This window comes from Pogona vitticeps, chromosome 2 (genome assembly GCF_051106095.1).
Source record: "Pogona vitticeps strain Pit_001003342236 chromosome 2, PviZW2.1, whole genome shotgun sequence".
Classification (NCBI taxonomy): Eukaryota; Metazoa; Chordata; class Lepidosauria; order Squamata; family Agamidae; genus Pogona; species Pogona vitticeps.
The window spans coordinates 296,811,123-296,832,556 of record NC_135784.1 but is presented as its reverse complement, the minus strand read 5'-3'; the positions used below and the strand labels follow the sequence as shown (position 1 = coordinate 296,832,556).

General features: G+C 44.0%; 2 protein-coding genes across 5 annotated transcripts in view; both read left to right on the top strand.

Moving 5' to 3' along the window:
- Positions 1-21,434, top strand: part of NEDD4L (NEDD4 like E3 ubiquitin protein ligase) — a 322,144-nt gene that overhangs the window by 60,635 nt on the left and 240,075 nt on the right. The window lies entirely within an intron of this gene.
- LOC144586650 (uncharacterized) lies at positions 6,656-12,787 on the top strand. Its single transcript, XM_078385186.1, has 2 exons — positions 6,656-11,807; positions 11,990-12,787. Exons 1-2 carry the CDS (start codon positions 7,595-7,597, stop codon positions 11,995-11,997), a joined length of 4,221 nt encoding a protein of 1,406 aa, XP_078241312.1. The 5' UTR covers positions 6,656-7,594; the 3' UTR covers positions 11,998-12,787.

Sequence of the window (21,434 nt, the reverse complement as noted above, 5' to 3'; positions counted from 1 at the left end):
CCGGTTTCTTGTTTTTTTCCTTCCGGGCCTCCCTTGGCGTCAGGCTCCTCAGCCTCACCTACTGACTCGCACGTGTGACATGGGTAGAACTAGGTGGGAGTAAGCATTCCGCCAAGTATCGAGGCCCTAAACCGTTTAGGGCTTTATACGTAAGCATCAAAACTTTAAAGTCAATGCAGAATCGAATGGGCAGCCAATGCAGCACGGCCAGAATGGGAGAAATATGGTGGTGTTTTCTCACTCCGCTAAGGAGTCTGGCCGCCGCATTCTGCACCACTTGAAGTTTCCACGTCAACTTCAAAGGGAACCCCACGTAGAGCGCGTTACAGTGGTCTACTCTCGAGATTACAAGCGCATGAACCAAGGTGGTGAGCGCCCCCACATCAAGATAGGGCCGCATCCGGGCTATCCGCCAAAAGTGGAAAAAGGCGGTGCGGACCATGGACGCCACCTGAGTCTCCATGGTGAGCGCCGGGTCCAAATGGATCCCCAGACTGCGTACCCCACTCTTTGCGGCAAGGGTCGCCCCCCCCAAATGAGAGGGAATCACACAAACCACCAACAGTGGGAGCACCCACCCTCAGAACCTCCGGCTTGTCCAGGTTCAGTCTAGCAGTTCGAAAGCATGCAAATCTGGTAGATAAATAGGTACCATCTCAGTGGGAAGGTAACCGCGTTCCGTGTCTAGTCGCACTGGCTACATGACCACAGAAACTCTTTGGACAAACGCTGGCTCTATGGCTTGGAAACGGGGATGAGCACCGACCCCTAGAGTCGGACACGACTGGACAAAAATTGTCAAGGGGAACCTTTACCTTTATCTATCCCTTCCCATAGAGTCAGGTGAACCCTTTGGTTTACCAGGGAGCTGGCAGCAATGAAACAAGTGGGACAGAGAGTGATAATGGCAGATAACTCAGAGTGAATCCAGTCAAACGTGGCCTCTAGAGCTCCTCTCAAGGCCTATTCTGTTGCAGAAGCTGCAGAAAAGAAAAGGTTCTTCCTTCCTGGAGGGAGAAGTCGGAAGATGGTGCTGGGAGGTTCCTGTTCTGTGCCCTCGCCCTTGGCCTGTGGCGTTCCTCAGGCTTCCGTTTTGTTCCTTATGGTATTTAACATGAACATGAAACCACTGGAAGAGGTTATCTCTCCTTTCGATTGAATTCCAAGGAAACTGGCCCAGTTCTATACCAGTACCTAAACTCACCATTGTGAGAAAGGTGGCCAATCAGTCAGTCAGTCAATCAATTAATCAGTTGTCTTACCCAACCTCCCCCCCCCCCGGTGTTGGGACTACAGTTTCCATCAGCCTATCTAGTTTAAGTGGCTAGAGATGATGGTAGTTCTAGTGCAATATAAAGAAGGTGTAAGGTCAAAGAAGGTTGTGGTACAGAATTGGCTTTTTCAGGAGTTCAGTTTAGAACCTTTAAACTTTGCCAAAAAGCGTTTTCTCTTGAGCTTTTTGAGAGCTTTGCTAAACCATGGAAAATGAGCTGCCCTTGGTGAGGGGAGCTGGTATAGTATAATACCTAAATTAATTGTGCATGCTGGGGAATTCCTGCTTCAGGTCACGTGTCAGGCCAGTCATGAATTAAGTTGAGGCAAGCTGCCAATTTCTTATCCTTTGTCCCAGGACGTGCAGAGAGTGACTAGCTAGTTAATGGTGTGTGTGGTTGCTCTGACATTTGCAGACTATTTGATTGAAGGGCAAGGTTTAGTCTCTGAATTGAGCTTGGTAAAATTGCTTTTAGGTGTGTGTACATTTGTGTTTTAGTACTGCGGTTCCCAGGATTGGGATGCATCTCGCAGAATTTTCCAGGAATTCCCAAGAAAGAATTCTAGAAGTTGCAGCCTCCAAATGCAAATCAACACATGCATTGTTGCTTTCTTTATCTGTAGCTCCCAGAATCCCCCAAACAGCAGGGACAGCTCTCATCTGAGAATTGCAGTTCCCAATCAGTCAATCAATCAAACAAACACCTTTCCCAAGCTCTGAAAGATGCACTCAGGATGCTACCAGTTCATAGGGCAATAAAAGAGCTGTCAATCATGTGTCTGTTATCCACTTAAAGCCTGTGTCTCACTTAGTCCTCTGTCTTGGAGAGATTCCCTGCTGTAGTCAGGAAAGAGCCATCCTGTTGCTGTGTTCCTTGTGATGCTCCTTTGGATTCAAGCAGTATTCACTGCAAAACTGTGTGCTGGTTAGTGACTCTGACATGCTTTTACATTGCTTTTAATTCAATTCATGTTTGAATATAATAATATTTTATTTTTGTTCTTCTGTCAAAACTCACTGTGTTTTAATGTGTGTCTGTTTTTCGGTCATGTTTCTTTCTGGGAGAAAGGCAGAATATGCAGTAAATGAAGAATAATGTGCCTTTTTCCCTGTTTGAAGTTGGTGGATCTCGGAGCACTTGCAAAAACTCTCTCTCTCTCTCTCTCTCTCTCTCTCTCTCTCTCTCTCTCTCTCTCTCTCTCTCTCTCTGTGTGTGTGTGTGTGTGTGTGTGTGTGTGTGTGTGTGTGTGTGTGTGTTGGAAGTAGAAGACTTTTCGAGTTTTTGAAAAAGTACACTCCAGTGCTTTTTAAAGAAAGATGCTGTGAAGGTCAACATCTCCACTAGAAGTGGGATTAAAGAGGAACATTTGGTCTTTGTGGTGTTCTGTAGAAAATTTCTCAAGAACACGGCCATGTGCCATTTTCTCTGCAGGTCAGGAGGGTGCTGGTAGAGAAAGAGGAGGAAAACAATAGGTTTTATAGCTTGTTTTTTAGTATATGCAGTAGATGTATATGCAGTAGATGTAAGGGTGCTGTAAGGAATCTTTAAAATCTTATGTCCCACCTAGACATTTATTTTTCTACTACTACTGCTGCTGCTGCTGCTACTACTACTACTATCTTTGATCTTGCTGCTAGAAAGCAGAAAACAAAAAAACACAAAAAACAAAAACCACCTCTTCAAAACTCTCTGATTTGATTCCTGTTGCACACTGCTCTTGGGATTAACTTGAGTGTTTTTAGGGATTTTAGGGATCATAAGGACTAGAAACTTGAGAAAGGGCAGAAAAGGAAAGTTGAAATATATCTTAATATTCTTAACTATGTTCTCTGTCACCTACTTCACTTGCATAGCTCTTCAGTTTCTCAAAAAATTTAGAAATCGGAATATTAGAATTACTTCTGTTCTGAAGCATATTTTCCTCCTCATGCAAGACTTTGCCCTAAGTTAATTCTTTTGCAACCTTCATCTTTGTTTGGTACTTTGCCCCAGATTCCTCTCAGCCGTTCCCTTTGAGATATGATAAGTGCGGCTGTGCCAAGAAAAATGTATGGGCACTTCCTCCTTTGAGTGGGAATTGGTGTTTGGGGGGGGGCGACACTGAAAGGAATGGCTGCTTAAAGACTGCACTCTGCCTAACCTGCCTCCGAAACTTCCCAAAAATCAATATAATTCTGCTGATTTCATTTTCATAGCATGCTGCAAGATCTGGCGGGTAAGCACAGAGCCCTTTCTGTATTCCTTAAGCCCATTTCTGACTGCTTTAAAGCTGCAGAACCCAGTGAGGGCTCTCCTTGAGAAAAGCCTGAGGTCTGTAATACTGTATGGCGTTGGAGGAATCTCCAGTGGATCTCCTGCCCTCTCCTTCGCCACAAGAAGAAGCGGTTGCGAAGATGATTTCCGCAGTGGAACAGAAAGAATTCTGAGTGGGAACTGGTTTCAGAATCCCAAAATCCCTTCCAGGGAAAGTTAAGCTGTCCCTGTTGTTTTCCTGCTTTTATTTTAATAGGCTTTGGGCAATGAATTAAAGAGGTCTTTTAATTGATTTGCACCATGCTTCTTTTTAGTTTTTTTTAAGGGCTGTGTTTTAAATGGTTGTTAATTCAGTAGTGTTTTAAAATTACTGTTATTTAATTATGAATAATGGTTGAATGATTATCAAATTGCTTTTTAACGCAAGATGTATTCAGTCTGTACTTGTTTTTAATCTGTTATCTGTTTCAGTTTTGTTGAGCATTAGTTTGTTCCCAGTCTGGGAAATAGCCAGGATATAAATCAAATTATGTTACACAATTCAACCAACTATTAGAGGTTCAAAAAGGGACTCCTGCTTGTGAAGAAATGGGGTTATGAGTTCATAGGCAATGCGGCAGCATCTCCAGAGCAAGCCCTGGGAGCTACTGTTGGTATTAGTAAGCGGCTGTAACATTGGTAGGGCATGCGGCGTGCATGGAGAAGATTGTAAGTTCAGTTCGTGCGAACTCCAGGTACTGATAAATGAAGAATCCTCAGGTGCCAGAGAGCTGCTGTCAGTCTGTATAAAATATTGAGTGAGGTAGACTGATGTATCTGACCCTTTGGAAGGCTTCTGATTTACTTCTGACCTATGACAACTCTCTAAATGAGTGACCTCCAAAAAGCTGTAACCTTAACAGCCCTGCACAGATGTTTCATGCTCAAGGCTGTAACTTCCTTTACTGAAGTCAGTCCATCCTGTATCTGGTCTTCTTCTTTCCCTGCTGTACTCAACTTTTCCAAACTTTATTGTCTTTTCCAGTGAGTCTTATCTTCTCATTTTGTGTCCAAAGTACACATTATTTGAAGAGATGTGTGAATATAAGGTAGCTCCCTGCACTTTTATCTCGTTGAGCATCATATACAGTGGTGCCCCGCTTGACAACATTAATCCGTTCCATTAAAATAGCTGGTAAGCGATACTGTCGTCAAGCGAAAGAAAAAAAATATTGAAATGCATTGAAAACCAGTTCAATGCATTCCAATGGGCAAAATATCTCATCGTCCAGCGAAGATCCTCCATAGGGGAAGCCATTTTCGATCTCCGTCTTTGAGAATTAGGTCCAGAAAACAACAGGTGGCCATTTTGAAAACCCAACGTTCAGCTGTTTTAGATCGTCGGGAAGTGAGAAATCGGTTCTCAAAGCAGGGAACCGATCGCCATGAAGCAAATTTTCCCCATTGAAACATCGTTTTGCGATCGCAATAGCGATTGCAAAAACCTCATCATTAAGCGATTTTGTCGTCTACCGCACCCACCACAGAGGAGCTTCCCACAGTCCCAGATATGTGTATTGCTTAGCCTGGGGAGTTTGGAATGCTGCTATGTGCCATTTCAGGGTTTGGTACTATTAGGTTTGATATTGTTCTACTGCAATAGTTCCCAGCCTGGGGTCCCCAGATATTCTTGAATGAAAACTTCCAGAAGCTGTGCTGGTCAGAATTTCTGGGAGTTGTAGTCCAAGAACATCTAGTGACTCTGGGTTAGGAATTACGGTTCCACTGAAAGGTTGGAGGTATGCATTCTAGTGCTTCTGCTTCCTCAAACCTTGCTCTGCGTGCTCTTGAGAAGAATCCATAAGCATATACTGTACATGGTAGTTAAGTTGCCTTACCAACAGAGACGGTGGTGTATGTATCGTATTTGACAGAGGATTCAAGTTCCTGATGACCTGGGTTTTTAAAAATGATGTCTTCAGAGATGCCAGGCCAGGCTGTTACAAATATGTGGATGAGATTTCAAAGACATTTCTGAAGCTGGATTAAACATTATGATAATCTGCATCCCCATGTATATCACAGGAATCTGCTGTATACAGAGTCATGCCATCTGTCCCAGTATTGTTAATTCTGATAGACAGCAACAGATCTCTAGAGATTCAGGGCAGGATTCTTTCTTAGCCCTATCTACCTGAAGATGCTGCGGCTTGATTATTATAAAGTAGAAGACTTTACATTTTGAAAGGACAAGACCCAGATGTCCTCCAGCCAATATGGTATTCTGGGGGTTCTAGTTTAAGAAGTAACTTTTCCAACTTTGTTCTGAATAACAGACTAATCCAGAAGGTGGGAAACTGTGTCCCTCCGGATGCTTTTCACTTAGAACTCCCACAGATTTTTTTTTTTTTAAATTTATTGTTTAAAATAAGTCCATGGTAGGGAATGGATTCCCACTATCTGAAGTCCAAAAACATCTGAAATCACAGCTGTTTTTCACTACTCTGATTTTACACACATATAACCAGGCACTCAATGCAACTAACCTTGGCATCTCTTTTTGAAAATGATATATTCTGATTAAACAAGGATGGGATCAGGATCTCAAACCTTGGTGAGGGTGAGACAGATTTGGGAGCAAAGAAGGGCATCTTTCTTAAACTACAGCAGAAGGAGCTGGACAGTTAATATTGTAGAAGAAAATTACACAGAGTGATTTCAGTACAAATGTACTTGTAATTTACCCAGATCAAGGAACGAAGGCTGCTTTGCCGCAGATTGTAGTCCTTTCCACCCTACTTGAGTTACTCATTATCCAAAGCCCTGACCAAATCTGACATTTAGGAATTGTTAGTGTAAACCACCACTTCTGTTTTATAGCTGTATGAAAACAAGTTCAGTTTCCCTCTTCTGTTTGCAAATGAGTGGGGCATTTCTAGCTGTGAATAAAACATGAATTCAACACTGAGGTGTCCTCCCGGCTTTCCAGTTGACTTAAGCTGACTTCCTTACGCAATCTGCTTTTAATCTGACTTAATTTTAAGGTTTTCTTGCATCTTTCTTTGTGTCGTCTTGTTAGATAATATCCCAGATTCTTAGATACGTACTACCTGTTACATAACAGCACTGATGTTACCTGTCTGTCATGGGTTTGGAGGGAAAGTTCCAACCTATGGGGAGTGGAAGGCGGGACATCAGGAGGAGGGGCTGTACTGTATAAATATGTGATGCCTGTGTGGTGAAGAGAGATGCTGAGACAGACTGTGAGACACTGGGTTGGGACGAAGCAGCAGCTGGGGAAGAAGAAGCTGTTGTGGGAGTCTGGGTGTCTGACAGGGTACTACTGTGTGTCAGAGTACCAACCTGATAAGTTCAGGTGTCTGTGGGTTAGCCAGAACTGATGGGTTCAGGGTCTGTGCTTTAAGTTAAAGGTTCTAGGTGAACCAAACTGTATGCTTGTGTGTGTGAGAATAAGCCACGTTACTTTATTTTATTCACCTGATTGTTGTATTTACCCTGTTTGTATTTAAAATAAACCTTATTCTTTTATTGTTTAAAAATCCATCCCTGGTCTGTGTGACTTATTATAGGGAATGGTTGGTGGCAGCTTAGTAACTGTGTGATAGATCCCAGTAGGTCTGGGTTTGTCACATTGATTGGTGTCCAGCGTGTGGGATACGACTGGTCCAGTTGTCCAGCGGTCCAGCAAAGCCTTGGCAGGTGTGCCCAGAGCAAGGGGGGTCTAGTCAGGGACAGTCTGAGGCGCGTAGGTAATCTTCTAGGTGTACCTCACGGGGAGGTGCACTAGTAGAAGAACGTGCCAACTGGGGAGACTTAGATTAAGGTGCTCTGAGGCAGCCTGATTTTGGCGGGAAAACGCTGAGGCAAAACTGCGTAGCAACAGTGAGCTAGCTTGCCAGCTGAGAGGCCCAGCAGAGGGGGGTAGGCTCTGACTCGATACTGTTGCAAATTTAGTGCTGAAGAACAGCAGCAATCTCTAGGAGAGCTGGTTCTGAGGCAAGAAGGAAAAAAGTGGTCGTTTTATTTTGAGGCTTGACTTTTAAAGCAGCCTGTTCTGAGGGGGGATTATGCCCTTGACTCGAAGCAAGATAGCAGACATGAGTGAAGTGAAAGACCCCCAGATTGACCAAGGTTCTGAGGATGAATTTGGCTCAGTGCAAGGTGACAGCACAGGAGAGCAAGACCCAGAACTCAGAAAAATACTCCTAGCCCAACAGCATGAACTGAGGGTGAGGGAAATGGAGGAAAGGGAAAGAGAGAAACAGCGGCAATTTGAATTAGAGAGAGAGAGAGAAAGAATGGAAATGGAGAGGGAGAGAGAGAGAATTGCTCTGGAAAAAGAAAGAATGGCGTTTGAATTAAGAAAACTGGAAATGATGAACCAGAACAATAATAATAATAGGGATTCTGAGGGAGGCCAACTGTCTAAGGCTGACCTGAAGAAATTCCCTGTGTACCACAAGGGAGATTGTCCTGAGGTGTTCTTTTCCTTAGTGGAAAGAGCGTTTGTGGACTTCTCAGTGAGGGAAACTGAGAAGATGACCATCATGCGATCTTTAATCAGTGGTAGCCTGGCTGAGGTTTATGCCGAGATGCCTGAGGAACGGATGAAAGATTTTGCAGAGTTTAAAAAACTGGTGTTTGCAAGACATGGGATAAATGCAGAGCAGCTGAGACAAAGGTTCAGGTCCCTCACCAAGAAGCCAGAACAGACTTTTACCCAAGTGGGGGCCCAATTGGTGAGGCTGCTTGAGAAATGGCTGTCGCAGGAGGGAACAGAGACCTATGAACAGCTTAAAGACTTGATAGCCCTGGAACAGTTCTATTCAGTTCTGCATGGGGAATTGAAATTCCAGGTGAGGGAAAGGAAACCGAAATCTGTGGCAGCAGCCGCAGAAATCGCGGATTTTATCTCCCAAATAAGAAAGCCCTTGGGTGAGGGGAAATCTGTAGGTAAACCCAAAGAAACCTACAGCAAGTACTCTCAGGGACCAGGGAAAAGCCAGCAAGGGGGAGGGGCCCATGGTGAAGGGAAGCCCTCAGGCATGAAACCAAGCCCTCAGAATTTGGAGGGAAAACCGAAACAAGAGGAGAGAGAATCCAAATACACTAGAAAATGCTATTTCTGTCAGGGAAAGGGTCATCTGATCTCAGAGTGTGAGAAATTAAAGCAGCTAAAAGGAATGGTGCCTCAGAATTCTAGTGGGACCAAGCCAAAAGCTGTGTTCTGTGTCCAGAAAGAGCAAGGCTCAGTGTCACAGAGGGAGCCTGTTGCCATGGCTACTCAGTCTGGAACAGCTACCTCTGCTGATCAGGCTGAGGAAAATGGTCCTCTTATAGAGGTGAAGCGCTGCTTGCTGGTAAAAACAGATTCTCAGTTGTTTGAGACAGCCGGGGTGGACGTAGGAATACTTGACCGTCAGTATAGGGGGCTGCGGGACACTTGTTCCCAGGTAACCCTGTGCCATCCAGATATTATTCCTAGGGAGTTTATAATCCCAAATGAGAGCATGAAGGTGGCAGGGATTGAGGGGCAGATAATCTCTCTGCCAGTAGCAGAGGTACCTGTCAACTTTCAAGGCTGGAGGGGAGATTGGCGGATAGCGATTTCATCGACTCTGCCAGCAGCCGTGCTCGTGGGAAATGACCTGGCTGAACATGTGAAACGGGTGCTAGTGATTACACGCTCACAAGCCACCACAGGGACAGTTCAGGGGGGTAATGGTGAGCCAGAGACGGAAGCAGGTGGGGGAAGTTCAGAAGCTGTGGTGGAAACCTTAACCACAGACAGCAGATTTGGACAGGAGCAAAAGGCAGACGCCACTCTCCAAAAGTGTTTTGAACAGGTGACTGACGCCCAGCTAACACCTGAGACCCCAGTGAGATTTCTGGAGAAAAAGGGGATTTTATATAGAGAAACCCTGAGGAATATCTCAAAAGGGGGAGATGGGATCAGAAGTCAGCTGGTGGTACCTGAAAAGTATCGCCCCATGATCTTACAAAGGGGGCACTCTGACATGTTTGCTGCACACTTAGGAGTGAACAAAACACAGCAGAGAATCACACAGAATTTCTACTGGCCTGACATAGGGAAGCAGATCAGGGAGTTCTGTAAACAATGTGATGTGTGTCAAAGGCAGGGGAATAACCGCGACAGGACTAAAGCAAAGTTGTGCCCTTTGCCTGTGATTGACACTCCGTTCAAATGCATAGGGGTGGATATTGTGGGACCTTTGCCCAAGGCCACAAAGAGGGGGAACAGGTTCATTCTAACAATTGTGGACCATGCCACAAGGTATCCTGAAGCCATACCCTTGACTAACATTGAAACTAACACAGTGGCCGATGCTTTGGTGGGGTATATGTCCAGGATGGGATTTGCCTCAGAGATAATCACAGATTTGGGCGCATCGTTCACATCAAAGCTCATGAAACGCTTATGGCAGATCTGTGGAATTAAGCACAAGGAAACCACTGCTTATCATCCTGAAAGCAATGGGTTAACTGAGAAGTTCAATGGGACTCTAATGCGCATGATTAGGGCTTACTTGGCAGAGAATCCAAACAATTGGGACCAGAAGCTGCAATCCCTTTTGTTTGCTTATCGATCAGTGCCACAAGCCAGTACCGGGTTTAGTCCATTTGAACTTCTATTTGGGAGACGGGTGAAAGGGCCCCTTGATTTGATCAAACAAAATTGGGAGCAGATCACCCAGGATGACCCACAAGACGTTGTGACTTACATAGACACCTTGATGAATGACCTAAAGCGAAATCTAGAGCTGGCAGCAGAAAACCTGCAAGCGCAGAAGGTCAAACAGAAAACATGGTATGACCGCAAAGCTAGAGAGAGGCACTTTGACCCAGGGGAGGAAGTGCTCTGGCTTAGGCCCTGCAGAGAGAATAAACTGCAGCTCAAATGGGCAGGACCATATAGGGTCATTTCCAAGATGTCAGACCTGAACTACCTAATAGAGCAGGAGGAGAACCAAGCAAGGAGGGTGGTTCATGTGAATGCCCTAAAACCCTACTACAGAGGGGAACAGAGGGTTTTATTCGCGATAAAAGCAGCTGAGAGTGAGGAAGCTGAATTACCCTTCTGGGAGGGTAGAGGGGAAGTAAAATACAACCCAGAGGAGGTAAAGATCAGTCCTGCACTCACCCAAGACCAGCAGCAAGAACTAAAAATGCTGCTTAGCAAATATCAACAGGTGTTTTCCAACAAGCCGGGGATAGTGAAGGGAGTGATGCATCGGATCCACACAGGGGATGCACCCCCGCAGGCAGTATCCCCATACCGAGTAACGGGACCCTATAGGGACAAGGTGCGGAAGGAGCTGGACGAGATGCTGAGGGAGAACATAATCGTCCCCTCTTCTAGTCCTTGGTCCTCTCCGATAGTCCTTGTGGACAAGCCTGATGGGAGCATTAGGTTTTGTGTTGATTACAGGAAATTAAACCGTGTAACCACTCCTGATGCCTACCCAATGCCCAGGCTAGACAACCTGATTGAAACCATAGGGGGTTGTCGGTTCATCTCATCATTGGACCTGGTAAAGGGATATTGGCAATTAAGAATTGATCCCAGGGATCAAGAAAAGACTGCCTTTTGCAGCCCTTTTGGTCTCTATGAGTTTCGAGTCCTGAGCTTTGGTCTCAGAAATGCACCAGCCACATTCCAAAGGCTGATGGACCAGACCTTGGCAGGGCTCAGTGACTTTACAGTGGCCTACATTGACGACATAGGGATCTTCAGTAATACCTGGGAAGATCACCTGATACACCTGGAGTTAGTGCTGCAGAGGTTAAGTGCAGCAGGGCTAACAGTAAAGGCCAGCAAGTGTCAGCTGGGTAGCCCAGAAATAAAATACTTGGGTCACATGGTAGGGGGAGGAATGATAAAACCCCTGAAGGCCAAAATAGAAGCTGTTCGTGATTGGCCTAGACCCCACACCAAGAAAAAGGTCAAATCATTTCTTGGGTTGGTGGGCTACTACAGAAAGTTCATCCCGAGGTTTAGCGAGATTGCGGCTCCGCTGACCGATCTGACGAGGAAGAAGGCTGATGACCGCATCCCGTGGACCAGCGACTGTGAGGCGGCGTTCCAGAGGTTGAAGGAGGCGTTAATCAACTATCCTGTCCTGCGTGCTCCAGACTTCGACCGGGAGTTCATCATCTACACCGATGCGTCTAACAGCGGGGTAGGAGCAGTTCTGTGCCAGGAGGATGAGAATGGTGGCCAGCATCCAGTGTCCTACCTGAGTAGGAAACTTCAAAAAGGTGAGAGACATTTGGCAACCGTGGAGAAGGAGTGTTTGGCCATAGTCTACGCGATCCAGAAGGCCAAGCCTTACATCTGGGGAAGACATTTTATTCTGTGTACTGACCATTCACCATTGCAATGGTTAAAGACAATGAAAACCCACAATAGCAAACTTATGAGGTGGGCTTTGAACTTACAGGACTATGACTTTGAAGTGAAGGTGGTCAGAGGGTCAGTGAACTGTGTTGCTGACGCCTTATCAAGAAGACCTGAAGACTGAAGACGGCGAAAGAACATGGACTATATGTATATAATGAAAACAAAAAGTTAAAATGTACCTGGTTTTAAATTGGTTTGTATTAATAAAGGTAAATTGATGTAATGTATATGGTAAATGTTTAAATGCCTATTTGAAATGTTTAACTTAGAATGTAAGTAAGTATAATATGGTAGGTATAATTGGTGTTGTGTGTTTTATACAGGTTGTTTTTTTGGGAAAAAGCACCTTAGCTTTCCCCCTACAAAACAACTTATAAAGAGGGGAGGTGTTACATAACAGCACTGATGTTACCTGTCTGTCATGGGTTTGGAGGGAAAGTTCCAACCTATGGGGAGTGGAAGGCGGGACATCAGGAGGAGGGGCTGTACTGTATAAATATGTGATGCCTGTGTGGTGAAGAGAGATGCTGAGACAGACTGTGAGACACTGGGTTGGGACGAAGCAGCAGCTGGGGAAGAAGAAGCTGTTGTGGGAGTCTGGGTGTCTGACAGGGTACTACTGTGTGTCAGAGTACCAACCTGATAAGTTCAGGTGTCTGTGGGTTAGCCAGAACTGATGGGTTCAGGGTCTGTGCTTTAAGTTAAAGGTTCTAGGTGAACCAAACTGTATGCTTGTGTGTGTGAGAATAAGCCACGTTACTTTATTTTATTCACCTGATTGTTGTATTTACCCTGTTTGTATTTAAAATAAACCTTATTCTTTTATTGTTTAAAAATCCATCCCTGGTCTGTGTGACTTATTATAGGGAATGGTTGGTGGCAGCTTAGTAACTGTGTGATAGATCCCAGTAGGTCTGGGTTTGTCACACTACCATCCCAATGAAGTCCAATTTTGTTAGTAGTTCACATGGATGATGCCTGTTTTTGCATCTGGGTAGATTAAAAAAAGCTTTTAAAAATATATGATTTAAATCTCATTTTAAATCACGATTTAAAACAATTTTTAAAAAAAATTCAAATCAAGAAAATCTGATTTTTAAAATTTAAATCATGATTAAAATCAAATCCACCTGTTTTGCGCATATCAAACTAGATGGAAGGGGCAGGTTGGAGAAAATGGCTCTAAAGCACAAATTTTGTGCTGTGCATTGCTAGAAGTAGGGTGGCTAACTGCACACACACCCAGCTCATTCTGGTCATCTTGCATGTTTGGGGTTTAAAATGCCTACCTAGTCTAACTTTCTGTGTTGAGATACTCTGTAGTTTCCTGGGGAAACCAAGGAACGGCATGTGAAACTTATAATCATGATATACACTTGGTTCAAAAGCCAGTGGTGGGCAGAAGAAGTGGGATCTGCACCAAAATACAGTGTGGCGTATTCCTGTTCTGCATCACTGTGCTTGGACTGGTTAGTAATGCTCTTATCGTCAGCTCCGTTTTGCTACCCCTCGCAATAGTCATTCCATAGCCAGAGAACCTGCCTGCCTGCATTTGGGTTGTCCTAGACTAGTGGTTTAGGTATCTGATTAGGTATTCAGTTCCCCTCCTGTAAGTAGAGGCAGCCTGTGTAGCCTTGGACAAGTTGTACAGCCCCACGGACAGCTCCAGAATATGGGACTGGGAAGCTACTTCTGTGTATTCTCTCTCTGGAAAACCCTGAAATGGGTCACCATGAATCAAAATTGATTTGATGGTACATAATGATGATTCCCAGGGATAGTCAACCAAAAAGTGTGAATCAGGATGTATGTAGTCTTGTTTCTATTCTGGTTGCCCAGTTTTTGGAACCACCGATCCCAGAATTCCCCTGGCAGCACAGTCTGCTTCACATGTGTGTGGCTAATAAATATTGAGCAGTAGGACAGAGAAGAATCTCTCCGAGGTCTTGAGGCATTGCTAACATTCAGAGTGGGCAGTGTTGGACCATTCTTTTGACTGAAACTCTCAGAATCCTGGGGACCTGGGTAGCACAGATTGGAGGAGTCTGAGATTTGTAGTCCAGAAAAGTGTTGTAAGAAGTTCAGGTGGACAACATGGCCTGACCTAGTGTAGTGCATCTCCATGAGAATTTGGGCTTAGCTGACCAACATGTATTCTTCACTATGGGCCCGTTCTCCATTACTTAGTTTAATTCATTAATTTTTAGTCTCATGTAGTGCCTCGAAATGGTTACATCTTGTGGTAGCTGCTGAGGTATCACAAAAGTGTTAACTTAAATCCCTTGAGCCTACCCTGGATCCTAGTACCAAACAAGCTATCATTTCCTGCTTAAAGATGCTCAAACATATCCAGGAAATTATAGAAATGGGCTCCTTTTTAATCTGTGCTGCTCTCATTTGGAATGTTCTTTTGATGTAGCAGTTGTTGTATTTTCTATTTAGTCTGAATAAATATTTTTTAAAAAATAGTGAACAAAGATAAAAACAGTAGTGGGATTCTGTATTCCCATTGCATCCATTCCCGTTGCCTGGTTTTGACTTGTATCATGTTAGCTTGCGTATATATCCACAAATTCAAGAACAAAAGGTAGCCGAACTGAAAAATTTGATTAGCAACCAATCTAATGCACTTGATGTTATTGAAATGGCATATCTAAGGAAATTCAGAGCTTTTGTAAGTAACCATGAGTAGGAACAGCCAAGGTTAAGTGAATTATCATTTTGATTTTAGAATCATCTGCTTGTGGCCAAAATCAGTAATTTTTTACATCAGCGTAAAGCTGTTGGCATAAATAATGTTGGGAATTGCCACATGTTAAAATGTCAGTGTAAACGATGTTGTGGATTGAGTCATTAGTTTCTTAAAGTTACATTAAAGTTGCATTAATTTACCAGTGAGAGTTGCGGCAGTTTCATTATGCTGATGGATAAAGTAGTGGGATTCTGTATCCCATTGCATCCATTCCAGTTGCCCAGTTTGACTTGTATCTATTCATTTTGCCTTTAATTAATTTTAATGAATAGTACACTTGTGAAATTGGAGAAAATTTCCATGGAAAAATGTTGCCATGGAAAAGTTTTCCATTTCAGAAAACATTACACCCCATTTTATGCTTTGTGCAGGACATCTTGTTATTACCCTGGTCCAGTTGGAGACATACTGTTATCAGCCTTTTCCACTTATTACCACCAGGCACAATATAAAGCCGGTGATGTGTATGATTTTCACAGCTGTTTCCTTGCCTAGCAAAATGCATGTGTTCTGTATTTATTGTACTATGCCAGTTGAGAATTGTTTCCACAACAATAAATGCATCTGCTAATGTTTCGTCTGTGTTAAAATTATTTGCAAGTTTGTGGGGAGGAAAATGATCTTTTTATTTAAAGCATTCAGAAAAGTAAGAACAAATTTGCAAATTTTTCAGGCACTACTACATCCCATCTGTTTTCAACTAACGGTTCTTCATTAAAATCTGGAATGCAGAGCGATATCTGCTTTTAGAGAATTTTTTAAAAGTTTTATATTGTCAGTTGAGGAGATATTTATCTCTCACTTTTGATTCCATTGCATTTCTCCAACCAGCCTTTTCTTTCTGTCCTTTTTTCTTATCTGCTCATGACTTTTTTTCTTTCTGTACTAAAGTTTGTGCACCTTTCCCCCAAATGTGCGCATTTATTTATACAGTGGTGCCTCTCTTAACGACGATAATTCATTCCAGGGAAATCGCTGTTAAGCGAAAACATTGTAAAGCGAAATAAAAAAACCCATTGAAACCCATTGAAACCCATTCAGTGCGTTCCAGTGGGGTAAAAACTCACTGTCCAGCGAAGATCCTTCATATGGCAGCCATTTTCGCTGCCTGTATAGTGAGGAATCCGTCCCTAAACACAGCGGGGAGCCATTTTAATTACCCGGTGGCCATTTTGAAACCGGTGATCAGCTGTTAGAAAAACATCGTTTTGCGAAGAATCAGTTCCTGAAGCAGGGAACCAATCATTGCAAAGCAAAATTCCCCCATTTAGACCATTGTTTTGTGATTGCAAAAAGATCATCGTTAAGCAGAGTCGTAGTTTGGGGCAATCGTGAAGCGAGGCACCACTGTATTTGATCTAAGATACACAGCTTTTCCTTTTGAATAACATGTGTATGCCTCCCCCCCCCCAGTTACACATATTCATGTAACTTGCCCTTCAATGTGAGCATGGTTTGGTAAATATTCTGTTCTTCCCAAATGCCTTGTAGCCCTTGTAAACATGTGATTTCTCAATCTGAGGTGGGTTTGTTCTTGCAGCAAGTCTTACATGGCACTAAAATTTTCTTTAAAAAATGCTATTTCTCCTGGGACTTTTGAATCCAGTGAAAGTCTATTCCACCCATATTGCTCTAGCGGAGATGTATAGGCCCAGATTGCTCTGTCCTCTGAGGAATGGCGATAGAGGCTCCAAATGATACGGTCCCAAAACCTTGAAAACATTGCCTTAGAAACTGAAAACTAATACTGTATGGCCTTGCTGTCACAGTGTCCCTCTGGGATTTTGCAAACCTGCCAAAACTTTTTAATTGCAAACAGACCAAGTCAAGTTGTCTGTAACAGCCAGGAAAGTTCCTGAAATGTTTTCCATTTACACCTCCCATCTCCTTTAACTCAATTCTTAGCAAGGGTCAGTGTTTTATGAGTCTTGTCCTAGAGCGAAAAAAAGTTATGACTTTTGAAGTAGTTGAAATCAACAATAGTATCTGAGCTCAGGTGCCAGCTTCTTTTTTTTTGAACTTGCAGAGATAAGACACGTTTTTTCACCTGTGCTTTGATCACCCAGTTTAACAATGGTGGATGATTCTGGCCTTCTGGCTACTGCTGGACTACAGCTTCCATCAGTCCTGGCAAGAAAGCTGGTGGCGAGGAATGATGGGAGTTGCAGCCCAGCAACACTAGCTACAGTTGACTTAGTCTAATATATAAAATATCTTTGCCACAGGGATGTCTGGAAGATCCATGTAGATCCAGAGAGCATAGAGAAGGATGAGAAAAGTTAGTTTCTTTTTTAACTCCAGCTGTCAGAATATATCAGCCAGCATAACTAGTGGATGCATGCCTGTTTTCTGGTGTTTGGGAAAACTGTGTTTTGGAATTGCAAAATCCCTCAGCTAGCAAACAGGTTTTTTAAGCTCTGATGCTTTCCACTTAACCTTGAACTAGTGGGTCCAGGTTGCTGGCAGAAGGGCATTTTATGCATGGATAAAACAGAAGCATAAAGCGGCGCTTGCACATTGTCTGATGTGCTACATGGCCTAGATATTGCTATGCCAAGCCTGGTTCCACTTCATCAGTTTTAATGAGAAGGAAGCGTCTCTATTTTCTGGATTGTATGGTAATACTCGAAGGCTTTGGCTAGCATCCTCTAGCATTATGTATTGGGCTTCAGTATTTGTAGATTGGGAAGACCGATGGAAGATCTGATGGATGGAGTCATATCAGTGTTGTTGTAGTTTCCAGGAAACATGTTATTCCTGGTGCCCCCTCCCCACAGATAACCACATAACCACCACAACCAAATATGTTTTGTGGAGAAGTTGAGGGAACCTTAACAAATGAGGGAGGCATGGGATGGCAGAAAGTAAAAGAATGTTCCTTCTACAGATGTTCTCTTTTTATTTCTCAGAAATCCCTCCAGACAACATGGCTAGTGGTTCTGAGATTCTGGGTCTTATAGTTCCCAAAAGTGACTGATTCCATCACCTGACATTGGATTTTGCCTTTTAATGCACGTTGACCTTCTTCTAACCTTCTAAGACAGTGGTTTTCAACCATGGGTCTCCAGATGTTCTTAGAATAAAACTCCCAGAAACCCTGGCCAGCAGAGCTGGTGGTGAAGGCTTCTGGGAGTTTTAGCCCAAGAACATCTGGGGAACCAAAGTTGAGAACCGATGCCCTAAGACTGAAAATTAGTGGTTTGTTAAGCATTAAAGGGGTCTGATGTGTGGTGAATGAACCTGACAAGGCCTTTGGGCATGTAAACACCCCCTTCCTTCTCCCCTTTTATGGGTGATTTCCTGACCTGCTTCTTTCCTGCTTTGAAGCAAACCCCAGTTGGCCATTTCATCTGAGCAGGCCAGCTGTGGTCCCGCAAACCTAGATCAAACACTGGTTCCAGTGTTTTAAAGGCAAACGGGAGGATGTTTAGGGGAGATGACTGACTAGGAGTCACCCCCAACCTGGAAATGGGTCTACTTGTGTGGAAAGGGAAGGGGGGTGCTTATGAATTACGTTGAGGCTAGGACCTGTGAAAACAAACCATTGTTCCCAAATACCCACTGATTCCAAAGCTATTTAAACCCTATTCAGGGTGTACAAAGTAGTGTTTAAAAATAAATGTGTGAGGAGAAGGAGTGGGTTAATCCTGCTCCCTGTATCATCAAGTCTCCTCATGTGAAGAAGGGCAGTCTGGAAATGACATCTCCTGCTCCAAGCAGAGGCTCTCGCATGAAGTCCTGAGGAGACTTTTCCTCAGACTGTTGCTTGCAGACAGGAATAACATACCACAGTTGGCTGGTGCAGATGAAATGGCTGGCTGTTCATTTTAACCCTGTTCTGAACACCAGAAATGGTAGAAATGGGATTGTGTAACCAGGGTTTTACAAACACCCAGAAGTGTTCAGCAGCTCCCTTTTTTTTGGACTGCAGACTTACTCCTTCCAGCTGTTGCTTCTGTTGTTGCCTCCTCACATGGCTTGTGGTTGCAGAAGCTCTGGTGGAAAAAAAAAAAGAGGAAGACCTCAAGGCTCTGGGTTTCAGCTGTTATATTTTTCTCTTTAAGCCAAGGAGGAGCCAAACATTTATGTGGTGCTTCATTGCTGTCATCCATTCATCTGTGGTAGCTAGTGAAACATTTCTATAATCCAGTAATTACAGGGTGAGTTTGCTATTGAGGAAGTTCCTACTGAGGCATAAATTGGTAAAGGGTACAAAGTACATGATTTCTTCCAGACCGCAGAGCAGAGACGCTGAGTTCAGGGAACCGGTTCTGTTGTCAGCTGCCTGCTGAAGAAAACCCGGATGTCAGTTCTAGGTGTGTGCAGTTGAGGAAGAGATGACAGCCATCGGCCATGGCTTTTGTGCTGCATTATAGCAGGGGACTGTTCTGTAGAACTGAACTGTGCTTTTCAGCCTGGGAAGCTGTTCTGTTGATGTGGTTTTGCAGCCCGGGGAGGCTGTTGCACCACAACTTGTTCCCGTGCTATGAAAATTGAGATGTGCTTTGCCTTGGTGGGAAAATATTAAGAATTGTTAAGAATAGCCCCTGCCCCTTCCCACTTCGATGTGGCTCCCACCCCATACTGTTAGTTGCAGTCATCGCTGGCATGTGCTTTATCCTTCCCCAAATTGCTTCCACTCTTACTGTAAAACAATGCTTCTTGAGCAGATAAAGAAGTATAATGCTGTATATAATGGAGTATTTTCAGAAAAGGAACAATGGGGTGATCTGTCAGAGAATCAGGATAATTGTTGGAACCCCCTTATCCAAAGAGTGAATGAGGCGATAAGGAAGAATTCTCTTTTTAGGGTTTTTTTAAATGAAAAAAACTATTTTAAAATCTAATTAGTTACTTTGACTTCATTCCTCACCCTGATTACTCCAGGTTGAGAGTTCAGTTCCCAGACAGCAGTACAATTTGAAAAAGTGGTCTTTGATCTACTCAGGTTGCCCACCCATGCATGCAAAAAGAAAGAGGATGAGAAAATAGTCTGTTTGTGGGAGGGGGGAGACGTTGGGAACTTCATTTGCAGATGATACCAAATTGGGGAGGGTTGCTAATTCCCCAGAGGACAGGATTAAAATTCAAAATGACCTTGACAGATTAGAGTCCTGGGCCAAAACTAACAAAATGGATTTCAACAGGGAGAAATGTAAGGTCCTATGCCTAGACAGAAAAAATGAACTGCACAGATATAGACTGGAAGACACCTGGCTAGACAATGGTACCTGTGAAAGGGATCTAGGAGTCTTGGTAGACCACAAACTGAACATGAGTCAGCAGTGTGACGCGGCTGCCAAGAAAGCCAATGCGATTCTTGGTTGGATCAATAGGAGTATAGTGTCCAGTTCAAGGGAAGTGATAGTATCACTCTATTCCGCTTTGGTCAGACCTCACCTGGAGTATTGTGTCCAGTTCTGGGCACCTCAGTTCAAGACGGATGTTGGCAACTTGGAGCGTGTCCAGAGGAGGGCGACCAAACTGGTCAGAGGTCTGGAAGCCATGTCCTATGAGGAGCGGCTTAGGGAGCTGGGAATGTTTAGCCTTACAAAAAGAAGGTTAAGAGGGGACACGTTAGCCATGTTTAAATATTTGAAGGGATGTCATGTCAAGGAAGGGGCAGGTTTTTCCCCCCACAGCTCCAGACACGAGGACAAGGAGCAGTGGTTTCAAAGTATAGGAAAAGAGATTCCACCTGAATCTCAGGAAGAACTTCCTGACAGTCAGAGCTGGTCGGCAATGGAATAGGCTGCCTCGGAGTGTGGTGGAGTCTCCTTCTTTAGAGGTTTTTAAGCAGAGGCTGGATGGCCATCTGTTCGGAGTACTTTGGTGGATGTTCCCACATGGCAGGGGGTTGGAATCGATGGCCCCTGTGGTCTCTTCCAACTCTGTGATTCTGTGATTCTATGATTCTTTTTCTTTTTCAAAGATCCCTGTTTTACAATAGCACCAGTATTTCTTGGGGTGGCCAAATAACCCCCACTCTGCTGCACCAGCTAAGTTTGGATCACTTTCTGAAATGCTTCTCACACTCTTGTACTTATGGACCCTAACTTTTCCTGGTGATGGATGCAAGATGCATTGACCTTTTCCCTAATATTTAGTCAAAATTCCCTTTCTCATAACTTCAAGCCATTACTTCTGGTCCTGTCCACTTGAGCTGCAAAGAACAAGCTGTTCCATCTTCTATGTGACAACCCTTCAGATACTTGCAGATGGCTCTCATATCTCCTCTCAGCCTTCTCTTTCCCAAAGTAATCATCCCAGGTTTCCTCAGCCTTTCCTCATTGGGCTTTTCCCCCCAAACCTTTTGCCATTCTGGTTGTCCTCCTATGGGCACGTTCAAGCTTCTCAATAGCCTTCTTTAAATGGTGGTGCCCCAAACTAGAGACTGTAGTCTAGAAGAGGTGTAACCAGAGCAGAAGAGAATATAACAGAAGGAAGTATAGCTGTGAGATTACAGTCGTGCCCCGCTGGACGATTATCCCGCTCTACAACGAATCCGCTTTACGTTGACGTTTTTGCAATCGCTTTTGTGATCGCAAAACAATGTTTTAAATGGGTTTTTTCGCGGTGCGATGATTGGTTCCCTGCTTCGGGAACCGATTTTCGCTTTATGACGATCAGCAAGCAGCTGATCGTCGGGGTTGAAAATGGCCGCCGGCTGAAGAAAATGGCCCCCCGCTGTTTTCTAGGACGGATTCCTTGCTTTACAGACACCGAAAATGAC

Excerpts from the sequence above, each read along its gene's own strand:
- LOC144586650 (XM_078385186.1), top strand. The coding sequence starts at position 7,595 with ATGCCCTTGACTCGAAGCAAGATAGCAGACATGAGTGAAGTGAAAGAC.